Below are 15,129 nucleotides of genomic sequence, written 5' to 3' on the forward strand. Positions count from 1 at the left end.
TGATCTTTATTCATAAATTCAACAGTATAAATATAAATTTTAAGTAAAAAAGTCTAACAATATATTTATCACAGAATCTTAAAATTAATACTTTTATAATACACATGTTATTATTTAACGTTGTCACATCTAATAAGCTTTAAAAGTAATAAAAAACACTTTCACAATTTTTGTCACGAAAGTGATTCGAAGTAAATTTTGTGGCACTTTCTACTTTTAAATGTTATATTTAAGCATTAAATAAGTACATTTAAAGAACACCATAGGATTTTTAAGAATCTACGTAATAGTACATACGCTTACTAGGATCTAAAATGAAAGGGGGAGCTGTTGTGAGTATAGGTACGGCACGCGCGTAGTCATTTAATAGAGATGCTGCATTAGTTCTCGCGTCTCTGATATTGCTTCTAGATTTTGATTTATTACTGTCTTCGGGTTGAATGATTTTTGCACTTTTATAGTTGCCTCCATGCATCTGACGACCGGTATTTCTGTTTTCATATGATTTATAATTGCCTCCATGCATCCTCGATGTATCATCTTCGTCATCGACATCAAGTTCAATTAATTTTGCACTTTTATTATTCTGTCTTGTATCCTTGCTTTTTGATTTTAAGCTGCCAGTATTCAAACGTGTGTCAATAACATCTACATCAGTTAATTTTATATTTTTAGCATTATCGTTAGAAGATGACTGACCTCTTGAGGCAAAATTTTGATTACGTCTAGAGGTGCGTTCTTCATTTAATTTTATGCGTTTTCTAGGTTGTGTCGGGGAAGTCTCGACGTCGTCCATTTTTGCACTATTTCGTACTTTATTGGCACCTATTTCTTTTTGTATATCTTCTGACGTAAGACTTCTATAGTTTCCGCCATGTTTAGGTCCTGATTTCAGATTCAAATTTTCTCTAAAAACTTCTACATCTCCTAACTTATTTATCTCTTCAGCTAATTTTTCATCTCGAAACAAATCTAAAGCTTCTAAATTCTTATGATTCTTTTTCTTAAGTTTCGGTTTCATTTCTTTAATAATTTCAATTTCTTTAATATCCTGCTTAAATTGAGTAATATGTGGAGATGACCTATTGATTGGCAATTCTTGATGCATTTCATATTTCTTTTTTAATACAGTAGGTTTTAATTCTATTCTAGCACTTCTTGATTCAGTTGTCGTTGCAGGAGCCACTGTTGTTCTAATAAGAGTTCTTTTAGTAGGTTCTGAAGTTGTAATTTCTAATTTACTTTTTTTATTTTTATGTTTGGAATCATCTTTATCATCTTGGTCGTTGTCTTCTTCTTCTTCATCATCAAATTCATCGTCATCGTCATCATCATCATCTTCATCATCTTCATCTTCTTCCTCGTCCTCTTCATTTTCATTCTTATCAGAAACCTCATCAGCGCTGTCATCAGAGTGATTTCTATCTTTTTTATTTTCATTAGTATTTTCTTTTTCATAACGTGGCATATACTCCTCCATATCTTGTTTAACACGTAATAAGGCATCTACCTCTTTTCTTGTCATATCATCATCATCTTCTCCGTAACTTTTTGTATCTGTAACTAATGTGCTCTTTGTTGACTTTCTCTTCTTTTCTGTATAATTTGCAGAATCATTTTCTGCTTTGGATACCTTTTGAATAGGATCTTTGTCTTCTTCATGGTGGTGTGAAGAAGATTTCATCATAGATGGAGAATTACGGAATCTTGTAGTCAAACGTAACTTCGGTGGTTCAGTTTCTTTTTCTATTTGAATTGGTTTAATGGTGGTTGTACCTCTTGTTCTTTTTCTTGTTGTAGGTTTTCTCGTAGTCGTTGTCGTTGTTGTCGTTGTTGTGATATTAATTTCTTCTTCATTATCTTCATCATCATCTTCATCTTCATACTCATCATATTCCTCATTTTCATCATGTTCATCATTATATTTTTGTTTATCTGTTGTTACTTCTGGGGTGGTTGTACGAATAACTTTTCGTATTGTATTTGATGCAGCAATATTTTGAGTTTCTATAACTTCCGGTAAATATTTAGATACATCAAAGTAAGGTCTGGAGGTCATTTTCGATGATATAGATCGTTTTGGTGTCGTGGAATGTACTTGTTTTGTGTTTGTTTCTGTGGCATCATTACTAATTTGTGATTTATAATCTTCGGCTGATATTGCTCTTTTGTTTTCCACTGGCGAGTAAGTAGTTTTATGATTTGTTGGTCGCAATTCGTAACGGGGCTCCCCACGACGTTTACCTGAGCTAATATCTACGAAACTTGAATTTTTAGTATCAACGATTTGTTCATTAGGAAATTTTTGTCTATCGACCTTCCCGATATCTTTGTAAATTTTTGAATTCTTTTTACCTTGATCTTTATCTATATTTGTTGTAACTTTGTCGATGACTCTGCTTGATTGTAATTGTTTAATCAAAGGACTTATATTACTTGAAGTTGTTGTTTTTTTCGAATCTTGCACTTGACTGTCTCTTATAATTTTGTAAGGCTCATACAAAAAAGGCGTTGCTCTCTTTTTTCTAATAGATAGAGGAGGTTGTGTAACATCCTCTTTATTTTGAAAATGTTTATACGTTACATTTGATAAATCTATTGGTCTATTTAATAGATTAGAATCCTGTATGTTTTCTAATAATTTAACATTTTTTTGTAAAGCGTTATTAGTGTCATTCAAAACCTCCAAAAGAGGATTTGATTGATGTAAGAGTAAAGTATTGTTTGTTAATGTGCTGTTCCTTTTAATTGATAAATCATTTTTTAATGGATTCGTGAATTTATTATTTTTATTCTGTACCTTTTCTAGGATGGTAAATATATCAGTATCATAATTAATTAATTTATTATTTGACTTATCGTTAAGTTTTTTGGTTTCAAATACTTTCAAGTTTGGTTTTGTTATAGGCTCTGGGTTTTCAATTATTTCTTCATTAAAAAATGGGCTGTCTAATGGGTTTTCACCGAAGTACTTCACCTTGAAACAATCAATTTTATCACCAAGTCCTTTGAGTCGCTGTTTCTTCTTCAGATTGTTATCGATTTTCTTTTCGTTGGTTTCTCCATCTGAGTTTTCATCATCATCCGGGTCACCATCTTTATTTAGTTTTTCAGGTATAACTTCTACATTATCTTCAACTTCAGAACATTCATGTTTCGAACGTGAGTCGTAGAATTCAGTCCCGCCCTTAGATTTTTTAGGAATGAAATCAATATTTTCAGCGTAACGAAGAGGTGAATTTTTATTTAAGATTTTAATATTTTTTGAATAATAGGGATATTTAATTTTTTTATTATTTTTAGTTAAGTCTTCTGTTTTTAGTTTTTGAAGGGTCACGTTAGTTTTAGAAAGCTTTAAAATTTCATCATCTGAAGGTAGCGTTGAATTGAAATCAAATTCTGGAATTTTAAAAGACGTTTCCCGTTTTATAACCTCATGTTGCGAATTATTTGCAGATGAGTTATCAGGGATTTCTTTTTTTTCATTTTCCAAAAGACGTTCGGCAGCACTTTCCGTTTCGAAGTCGTCACTGTTTCGCTTGTTGCGATCACTATCGTTATCGATATTTAAGTTGTCTATAATAACAGTACTAAGATCCTCTTCATTTTCATCTTCAGAGTAGTCATTAGATTCTTTTTCGTCTTCAGTTTCCTTTTTACTGTCTTTCCATTTTTCTCCGTGTAATATTTGATCCCTGTGTACTAAGCCTCTGCTATCCTCGTATTTGTCACTAACAGACGGTGTTTTATATTTACCACCACTTATTTCATTTTCTTTAAGATAACCACCATGTCTTTCATGATCAGATGCATGTTTTTGTTCACCAGCATGGTCATAGGCAGCATCTTCGTAGCCCTCTTCTGAGTAAACTATTTGTGCCTTTGTGCTTTTAATGGCTTCTCGAAGGCGTGGTGCATTTTGGATTTCTTCAATATTTTGAGCATCTTGAAGCGCCGCTTTTCTTGGAAGATGTTTGGTAGTTTCAGTTTTTCTTACCTGTGCGTAGTTTTTAATGGGTACAAAGAGTTCTTCATCTTGACCATTATTTAAATCATCATTGGCATATCCACTTTGTAGCTCTATCTTATTATTAGTATAGGGTCTATTTTGCTGGACGACCTTATTCATAGTCTCATCAAAATTATTTCTGAGCTGTACATATTTTCCTTTATTTTTTTCATATATATCGTAACCATCTGGACGTTCGTTATAACCTTCTGGAGCGGGCAATTGAGGATATTCATTATGTTCGTCGTCATATTTCATAGCATGTTGCTGCCTCAGTCTAGATAAATGATTTTTAACAGGACGATAATGGTTTGGCGTTACTTTAGCAATATTCTGATTCCAAGGATGTCTTAGTTTATGATTCAATACTTGTTCCCTATAATTAGGTCTAAATGGCATACGGTAATATACGGGACGACGCTGCGGTCTATGTATTTCAAACTGAGCTGGTATATTTTTTTGTGGTTGTTTTTTACGATCAGTTTGTTCAGGGGTCTCTAGGTATTCATCTTTATCCACTTCTCCTGCTTCATTTTCATATTTCTGCAATCGGTTTTTGCTATCGCGTAAATCATTTCTTATTTTATCTAAAACGGGATCTTTATATATTTCTTTCAAAGCCTGCTGTTCATCTTTATATGGGTGGTATACTTCAAATGATGTAGACGCGGGGGTTACATAATTCGAGTAACCAGCATTTTGAAGGAATGGTTGGTACGATTCATATTTATTCATATCGGGATTTAAAATTTGATGCTGTCCCAATACAGGTTTCGTCAAACCTGTGTGAGGTCTAACGGGATGCGATTCGAAGTGTTTTTCCGGCGACTGCGCGCCGTGTGCGGCAGCAACATCAATCGCGAATTGTGGTTTATGCGCAGTGTATTGAAAGTATTCATTATATATCGGCGGTTGTGGCGTTTGACTTTTGTCTTTTGTTACCACAAACTGACCATCTTTCACTTCACTATCATCATTCCAGTCCACGGGCACTCGGATGGTTAGGCAGAGCGTACACTGGAGCACTAGAAATGTGAACACTATTTTCTTGTGCATTGTTCACATCACGGATCGCGGGCGAATACAGCGGTCAACTAACCGGGCCGGCGCGCCGATCACTGTATTTATCTCCTCGGTCAGGCATTGCCGACCGATAGCTAGTGATCGTGCACTTTGTTTAAACCTTTTGGTCCAAATTATGAATGGAAGCGTCAAAAAAAGCAAAAGCTTTTTGATATCAATTTATAAGTATACATTAATACTTAATGTCGTTATTATTTTATTACATTTACAACGTAAAAAAATATCTCCTTACACGGATACAGTTATTCATTAAATACTTTATAAAACTGGATATGTCATAATATAAGGTACATATTTTAATAAAACATATTATTTCAAGCTAATTTTAATACACGTTTGTATTATTTTAAGCTAACATGCCCGTATATGAGTATTGAGGTCATGTGGCTTTTGCTTTGAACCAAGTTACTTGTAGTTTAGTGAAATTGAGATAAAAAATCATGTTCAACTTTGACGATTAACGAAATAGATAATTTCTTTGAATACAAAGCCGGATACATTGTGAAAGCTACTTGTATGATTCTACGTGACTTACTAAGATCCCAGTGACATATGCTTTGTAAAATAGCTGTAATAAGTTTAAAAAAAATTGAGGAACTGAAAACAAAATTAATGGAAAGTACATATTTTTATTTAGGTCGTACAAAAACAATCTTATTAAAAATCAATTTTAATATAAAAATGTCAATTATTACATAAAACAACATGAAATAATGACAATAAATAACATAAATGTGAGACTTAAAACATTATTTACAATAATTTTTTAAAGCAATGTTCAACAATTATAGTCGCTCGGATAAACAATTAAGATAAAAGTTGAGCGTCTTTAAATAAGCAACGGACTCTTTCGTTAAACAATCATTGACCAAGCATCTTCAAATTTTTTGATCGATTTGCGTAAAACGGAGCGAGACAATATAGAACTTGCAACAAAGAAAACTAAGCATTATATCGTCCTATCAGACGTAACAATGAACATTTCATTATTACGATTTCTAATACCATGATATGGATCAGTAATTTTCTCAATATAAAATATATAATTAGTTGCAAATATTAAAATTACATAAGTTCAAAGGAACGTTAGGTTGTTAAATTAATGTAATGAAAAGAAAAGAAAAGTTTGCATAATTAATTTTATCGATACTAAAAAACGAACTAAAGACGGCTGTACACAATCGACTGTCAGTCTAAAATTTAACATTTGTTATTTAAAACATATTATTTTTTATAGTTATTTCAGCTCTGTACACATGGCCTAATTTAAACCAAAAAGCTTAACAGGTTTGACGCAACAAGTTTTAGTGGTAACAGTTTGTGCAACCAACAACTAACCAGGGTTCCTTTATGTAACGGTACTTGGCAATCGGCCGGACAATTGATCGAATTGACGTAACACAATTACTTTAGGATTGTTCAAATCTGAAATGTATCGTTTATCAATAGTATAAAGGAGATCGAAAGAAACATCTGAGAACATTTATTTCATTTACTTCGAATGAGTGAGGAGGTCCATATGGTAACATATTACAACAGACGGCAACCCGTGTCTTCTTTTATATTTTTAATACCTGCTTAGGAGTACTTGGAATCAGGACTGAGAAGCAGATGTCTTGAAAGTATTCAATATAAAAATATCTAATTTGGTATAATATTCAACAATTATGAAATAAATTATAATAATTTTAGTAAATTGGTCTTGCATTTTCTGAGATTAGCAATCATACAAATATATAGATGCGGTGGGAGCTTTAATTTTGCTAAATATTAATAAATGTGGGTCAAGCTGTTCACTAGCTCCCACACGTAAATTTCAATCAAACATTTCCAATTGAATTACCTAATTAGATTTTAGGTAGCTTAGAATTTTTTCGTTAATGTACGATTTCATTGATAAGTTTTCAGTTTAAAATAAATAAAAAAAGCAGACCTTGTCTTTCAAATCGAGTAAATTATCTTATATACCTTTCCAAAATCCTTTTCAAAAATGTCAAAAACATTTCGTCACATGACATAATTAACTTTAATGATACCGGTAATGTAAGTGAAGTAAAAACGAATTCAAAGTTTTTGTTTTTACAATCCGAGATTTTAATTTAACATCGCAATCAAACCTAGATGTCTTGAATGAAATTCTGCCAAAGTACTACACCTATGCATATGTCTATCTACTAAACTACAGTTGGGCAGTATGGTGGTTTACCTTCTTGTCCAGTGGTGGAGCAATTGGTATGCTATTCTGTATTGTATTATTCGTAAAGATTGTATTATATTCCCATGGACCCGAGTCGCAATGTTAATTGTTTATAGAGTAAACGTAAATGGACGTTAACTCAGAATTGATTTCACAACAATGTCTCTCAGATGCAATGATAATAAATACTACATAAAATACCGATAAAGGACACACCTTTTAGTTTTGTGAACGATTTAATTTATATAGCTTATTTCATGAGAACTAAGTTAGCCAACTGAGAACTTGTTTTCTGTTTTCAACATCAAAATGAAGTCACGGACCACATCTAGAATTATCATAACCATAGCATCTATAGTCACTAGTACATTAATAACTGTAGCGGTCATAAGTGTTGTGTAAATTAACAAAATTAAACTTTTCAATTTTAAAAATCGAAGATTTCGATGGAATTTCAAACAGTCCATCCAGTGATTATAATATGGAGAAAATCAATAACAGACAGATTTTTTAAAATACTTTATATACAATCGTCTTCACTAAAATATCGAAATTTATGACCAAGAGAAGTAATAAATTAGTACGCACTAAAATAAATAAAGAGGTTGTATTTCCCTAATCAAACTGTTAAATATTTCTTATTATAGAATAATATACAGCAACGAAGTAGGTACATTGTATATGCGCACACAAAGCAGTATGAAATATGCGAAACGGTAAAATATAAGACCTGATCCTGCCTTTTGCTGTTACGGTATATGAGTCGGTCTCATTTCAATTGAAGTTTCAAATAAAACCTTTAGTATAAATCCTAAGCTCATTTGAAAGTAAAATTTTGTTATTTATATACGTTCTTGTAATCAGGTGGACTTTTATATAAATATCTCCATCCATTCTCCTGCTCTTATTCTAATTTTATTTGGGGTCAACGCAGCATGTCTTCTCCCATACTTCTCTGTCTGACGTCATGTCCCACGTATCATTCTTTACAGCCATATGGTCTTTCTCACAATGCATTCATCGTATTGTTGGTCATCTCCTTCCTCTATATCCTTCCACGTCTATGTTCAAGACCTTCCTCACAACATGGTCCTCATTTCTCCGCATAATATGCCCATACCATGACAGCCAGCTCCCACATAACTTCTCGGTTACCGGTGCCACTTTCAGAATTCTATCCTTACTCTATACATTCGCCTAAAACTAAACATTCTTCACAATCTTTTCATATCCGCTACATGCAGCTGTCTTTCATTCATTAATTTTATATTAATATATATAAATGTTAATAATAAATCTATTTTTTAGATCGTAGCTTGTGGCATTGAACCGGACGAGGGGTCTAGGTTAGATTCCGTAGATAATTATTTATTTACAATTACAATATTATTGCTTAATTTTGATATCGATTAGAAAACAGAAACCATTAAATACTGTATATAAAAAAAATGTGCAATTTAAATAATGTAAACGCGAACTCCGACGTTTAAAAAACTTAAGTCATAGTGCTTAATATAAGTAGGCTAGTTTTAAAGGCTAAAATTCTATAGATCTTTTTCATATAATCGACTTCAAACTTCAATTTAATGCGAATCATTTAAAACAAGGTATAGAAAAAAAGTTGAGATACCAAAAGTATCTAATTTCTTTGGTGGTATTAATATTAAAATGTTATTTTAGAATTTTATTATTGCTGATTTCTAAATTAGAAAATCTTCAACAGTATTCTAGTACTCCTCTTGTTTAACAGATAAATTACAGTAACTATTAGAATCCTACATTTTTTATAATATTTTAAATATATAGATAGATTCTCGTACTATACACGAACTAAAAGAAACGACTAAACTTCATTACATTGGTATACCGTATACGTGATAGATACGCTTGACACTCGCAGAGCTTAATATTACTTTACTAGTGTACATGTACTTAGTGGCCCACTGTTGGACATTATTTTTTCGATACGTTCTCAGCATTGAAAGTCTATCTAGACATATAAATGATAGATTTTTTTTTGTTTAAAATAAAATAATGGTTATCACCGCCCATAGACATTGGCGCTGTAAGAAATATTAACGATTCTTTTCATCGCAATGATACTGCGATAGGTTTCTATTCATTTGATCATGGCGGTTTCTAGAATATTACAATTTTTTTAGTTATGTTTCGCAGCAATTTTTTTAATAATTATAATTGCGAGAAACAAGTCCTTGGATTCCCTTACAAAATAGTTGTAATCATCTAGAACAATTTACTATGGGTCAGACGAAAGTTGAATCTTGCATAGAACCTGCTACCGTCGATAATTTGATTGTATCAATGCATTAGATCCGCTCTCGTTTTAGTTCGTACAGACCGGTTGTTTATTTTGAATCCGTATTCAAATATGTACAAAACGTTTTTGATTTTTATGCAATTAAATTCGTTTCATTTTTATTTTCAGTATTCAATTTATGCATGTAATTTTTATTTATGAAATCGTTACACAGATAATTATGTAGTCTATTGAAATATATTGTGATACAACTGTCTTATTATAGTCTCTGTAAAGGCTCTATCTATAAAAATATACTTAGTTACAATTACTAATGTTCCTATTGGAAGTTTATATAAAAAATACAGTATCACTTTAATACAATACAATAAAATATGAATGAAAAAATCACCCATTTAAAAATTATTACTATATACTGTACATACACCGTAACAAATTAATTATCAACTTGAGGTATTCTAAATTCCGTCTATTTAATCCGTATCATCAAAAATAAACGTGAGAAATTTAGCAGATACTTGTTTTATTGAAGATTTCCTGGCTCCTTCCTCTTTAAGAAGAAACTGAGCTGTGATACTCCACTTCTGGTAGGTCGAGGCAAGATTTTTCTGACAACTTGTATATAGTTCCTCACAATGATTATTTACAAAGCCGTCTAAAAAAAGTGTGTATGTAAATTTACAGCTCCATATGTATGAGTTACCTTATCCAAACATGACTTTTAAATACGTAAATAGATTTGGGTGTATTTGGATCGATTTCGATTTCAGGAGAATCTATTAATCCATTCATTATCCTGAGTGACACTGGTAACAATTTATTTAATTAATTTATCACCATAGTCGTGTCTTATTATTTGTATATAAGGAAAATATAGGCTCTTCGCCTGTTGAAATTTTATTTCTTAAGCGGTGGTTCGTAATATTGTAGTATTTAAAACTAAAGGCACAATAATACATTTACGCTGAGAGGCTTGCTATAATCAAAAAAGCTTCATAGTCTTATGAAAACTTATATACTAATTATTAAACTTATTTAATATTTACTACGTAATAAGTATTTCAGCAGTTTGGAAAATATAATATGACATTATGTTCTAAATATCGTATATACAATTAAAATGCTGTTGCTGAAAAACATGATCAACTTTTAGAATTTTCACTTAATATATACATATTTAAAGCGTAGTTATTTCTTTAAAGAGTGAGTTCTAGTGCTGCCGAAAACACGTATTCATAAAATAATGTCATAAACGGAGACTATAAAAATAAAATGAAATAAATTTGGATACGTTTTTTCTTCTTAAGAAGTACTACTTGATATAGAGTCAGTCAAGTTTATCTTTAATATTCTCCTGTTTTTTTACATACATGTGACTATAGCTCGAACAATATACTCGTATGTATATTGAAGAAAATATTATGTATGTGTATATGATATTCTTTAAAACAAAGGTTCTGAAGATGGCGGTTGGCACTTTTCCAAAAATCAAAACTTAAAGAAAAGCCTTTTAATAAAAAACTCCTAAAATATTCGATTTCGGATGAAAACTCTTTCCCACACTATGGTTTTCTCAACATTACTTGGTTTCTTAAAATGTATATTACTGCGGAACCCTATCGTTCGTGCGATCTGACACGTACTTATCTATATTATTTTCCTTAGTGTCTAGTCTTTATTTGTTATTTCAACAACGACCAAAGAGAATCTATGTTTCGAAATATCTTGATTGAAAAACGTAAGTCAAGAAAATGTTGCAGTTAATAAAGTTTTTGCTCTATAATGAGTTAAATAAGAGTTCATACTAAGGGCGTCTATAGACTATCGGCGATACTGAAAAAAGACTTGCGTTAATAGAGAGAATCTATACAACATATAACATGTAAATTAGAAGCATGTAAATTTCCCACTGTTGAACTAAGGCTTTCTCGCTCTTTCAGGAGAAGGTTACAAGTATATTCCACCACGCTGCTCCAATGTGGGTTAGTTGGTCACATGTGGTAGAATATCGTTGAAATTAGACACTTGCAGGTTTTCCTAAGATGTTTTCTGTCAACGTGGAGCACGAGACAAATTATGAATACAAATTAATAACATGAAAATTCAGTGGTGTTTACCTGGGGTTCAACCACAAATTTACCCACAATTATAGGTTAAGATAACCACGTTAGGTTTTAGGTTAGGATAGATAGGTTGTCGTTTTAACCACTGGGCTACCTCATTTATTTTATTATACTAATAATACAAAATCAAATGTAACGTTGTCTGTTGAAATATATACATTAAAGATGAATTTGATGATCATTTTTGGCTGTATATCTAGAAAGTATAGCTGACATGAAACGCTTTATAATGTTTTTATATTTGTCAGTAAAATACTTACTGGGGGCAATTCTACTAACGTCTAACAATAATGATATCCCTATTCTGTTCCGATTAATTTCGACTATTATTTACATAAATTATATTCAGCTTAATCGTTACTTAGGATCATTTCTACTTATTTAGTTCCAACTTTGGCCGAACCGCTATCGTTGCGATTGTAGAACAACAACGATTACGTTTCGATTCGATTGCGACAAGCTGTCGATTTATTAGTTACGGATACAATCCTTTGAGTCATCACTTTGAGATATCACAAGTTTGTCTTGGAGATTATTTATTTATAGTTTTTAATATTTTCTAAAAAGGAAATTATTTGTGATTTTTTTAATGTGAGATTGTGACTTATGAGCTGTAGGTTCACCTGATCGAAAGTCCCGACAAAAAAGACTACCCCCGCCCATGGACCAGGGGGCTAGCAGCACCAGGGGGCTAGCAGGATTAATAATTGATTCGAAGCTATTGTCAAAGCTGGATTATTTCACGTATCCAGTTTTAAGAATTTAAGGATGAGGTTAAGGATTGTGTAGATTTTATCTTAATTTTGATTCGAAAACAATATTAAAGTTATTTCAGTACATATATATATATTACATAAATTTATATTACAGCTTAGCTTACACTGGAAAACAACATGTAGCCCTTTTCACTTTACGATTTATGATTCTAAAATGAATTTACTTCTGATAACAGCTCATAATAAAAAGTTATGTAATGTTGAGCAATTTCCTCGACTTTTCACTTATTAACCGCTTATTATGGTATTCAGGTTGTGTTTAAATATTGACACGTAGTTTATATAGCTCAAAACAATGAGAAAAAATAAGTTGATGTTTACAACAGATATTATTCTGAAGGTTTATTTTTCGAGATAACATATTATGTAAGCTCCTTCGAAAGCATTGATGTAATATATTATATGTACAACAACAGCAAATTAACAAATAGACAAATTAAGCACATGAATCAGCGGTGCCTGCCTGGGTTTGAACCCGCAATCATCGGTTAAGATGCACGCGTTCTAACCACTGGGCCATCTCGACTCTATATATATGTACTATATAACTATAATGCCAAATATAATTATTATTTACTTTATGGGTAATACTTAGAGTCAAAATGAGAAAGTCAGTGTATATAACGTAAGCATGATAATATTAATATTTCAAATAACTTCAAGAATACATTACCAGCAATACAATCAAATACAGTGTATTTTATTCGTTTAAGTGTAAATAAATTTACAAATATCCACTTTATTTATCAAATTATTTAAACAAAAAACGGTCTTTACCTATTATCATATACGCAAATACACAATAGGCTTATATAACAAATAAAATATTATAAAATACCTAGTATTATTTATTTTATACTTACTTATTACACTTTACAGACACGAATGTAAAACATTGTATTATAAAACAAATAATATTAGCGACCTCTGTTATCATACGGAAACGCGGGCCAAAACTAGTTTGCAATGAAGATATATGTAAAGGCCACTGTTATATTAAACCTATATGAATTATTAATAATAATTTAATATTTACTTAGGCCTGTGTACTGTGTATCACTCATTGATATTAACTTTGCCTATTGTATATTAACTTTGCCACAGATTCTAATTAGAAAATGTGTAATTATTTTATGGATATGTTATTATTATACTTTAGGTTTCATTATGATCTAGATTGAAAAACTTTCATTTCTGATGATCGGAATAGCTTATAATTTATAATAGTTACTAATATAATGAATTATTTATAAGCGATTCAACAGGGAAATGCTGCTAGTATTCTTGCCACCGTACGTTACAATCATGATTTGTACAGTAACTATTTTTCTTTCTTTCTTGTTGTTGAAGAGTTAATGACGATAATTCCTTTGTACATAAATTTAAAAAATACATTTTTATCCGTATAAAAATTACATAATTTGTTCGTATTCTATAAGTTCAATCGCATTAGGTATTAAGCTAGTTTAATAAATTAATATTTTGTACAGTTTTGGTTAAAGCATGCGTGAAGGTTTTGAGTACAGTAACTACCATCAATGTTAAATACGCAGACCATAACGAATGCAAATATACATTAGGTAGGTAAAAATAAATAGTTTTTAATAATTGACTAATTAAAGTAACTCGCATATTTTCTTGTTTTGTTTCAGAGCTCACGTCTTAAACCGTTTCTCACTCGTGAAACATTGCAAACTAACCTACCTTACGATGATACGCTATTTTGTAATCGTTAATACAGTTAAAGTATTGTACAAGTATCACGTTCTGATATTACACGATCATTTTCTGTGACGAGTTTCGAATTTGTTCTTACAGTAATGCTCGACTGAAATTTTGAAATGCTCTACTGAAAATTTCAATTGAATGCTAGTACGTGCTCTTTGGTTAATTGGATTGCCATTCAACTGTCAAAAAACCGTACTACTCGAACTGTTATTTATGCTCACTCAGTTGAATAAATAGTCCCTTATATGCATGTACTAGTTGCGAGTATCGACGTGACATTTTTAGAATTAATAAAAGTTTATTTCGAGATATCCTATAACCAGAGTCGGATTTAATTGTCTGGAGGACCCCGGGCCACAAAGCAGTGGGGGTCCTACACAAACAGAAGCGTGAACAAACTAATAGATAATTATATTATCATGAATTAATTACTTTTTTATTTCAATCAGTAAGCTATGATTTATTTACTTGTATCGTTAACTTTAAAAATATTAAATAATAACATTATTATAATTTGACTATATCTCGGTATTTGTTAACTTGGTGAAAACTGTGGCCCCCACTAATGTGGAGGCCCCAGGGCAGTTACCCCGGTTGCCCTCCCCTAAATACGGCCCTGGCTATAACATTTTATTGTTTATACATATACACATATCATATATGTGTATATGTATAAACAATACACTAATAAAGAACAATTACTATACAATATCGCAAGTCTCCTTCATGATTGTCACCATTTTGTTTATCTAATATATTTAATAAAAACCAATCCATTTGGAGCAACGTCTTTGCTCAGAACTAGGAAATTGGACTGTTATTATTACTTTTTTAACAACAACAAATAACAACAGCCTGTAAATTCCCACTGCTGGGCTAAAGGCCTCCTCTCCCTTTGAGGAGAAGGTTCGGAACATATTCCACCACGCTGTTCC

At 31.4% G+C, this 15,129-nt stretch overlaps 1 protein-coding gene across 1 annotated transcript; it reads right to left on the minus strand.

The window, feature by feature from the left end:
• Nucleotides 1-56: 56 nt before the first annotated feature.
• LOC124530543 (intracellular protein transport protein USO1-like) lies at nucleotides 57-5,126 on the minus strand. Its single transcript, XM_047104742.1, has one exon. The coding sequence runs from the start codon at nucleotides 5,063-5,065 to the stop codon at nucleotides 272-274; it is 4,794 nt and encodes a 1,597-aa protein (XP_046960698.1). The 5' UTR covers nucleotides 5,066-5,126; the 3' UTR covers nucleotides 57-271.
• Nucleotides 5,127-15,129: the final 10,003 nt, after the last annotated feature.

The sequence above is a fragment of the Vanessa cardui genome, chromosome 6 (assembly GCF_905220365.1).
Source record: "Vanessa cardui chromosome 6, ilVanCard2.1, whole genome shotgun sequence".
Taxonomy (NCBI): domain Eukaryota; kingdom Metazoa; phylum Arthropoda; class Insecta; order Lepidoptera; family Nymphalidae; genus Vanessa; species Vanessa cardui.

Bases quoted from the DNA above. Each gene is read 5' to 3' on its own strand.
- LOC124530543 (XM_047104742.1), bottom strand. From the start codon at position 5,065: ATGCACAAGAAAATAGTGTTCACATTTCTAGTGCTCCAGTGTACGCTC.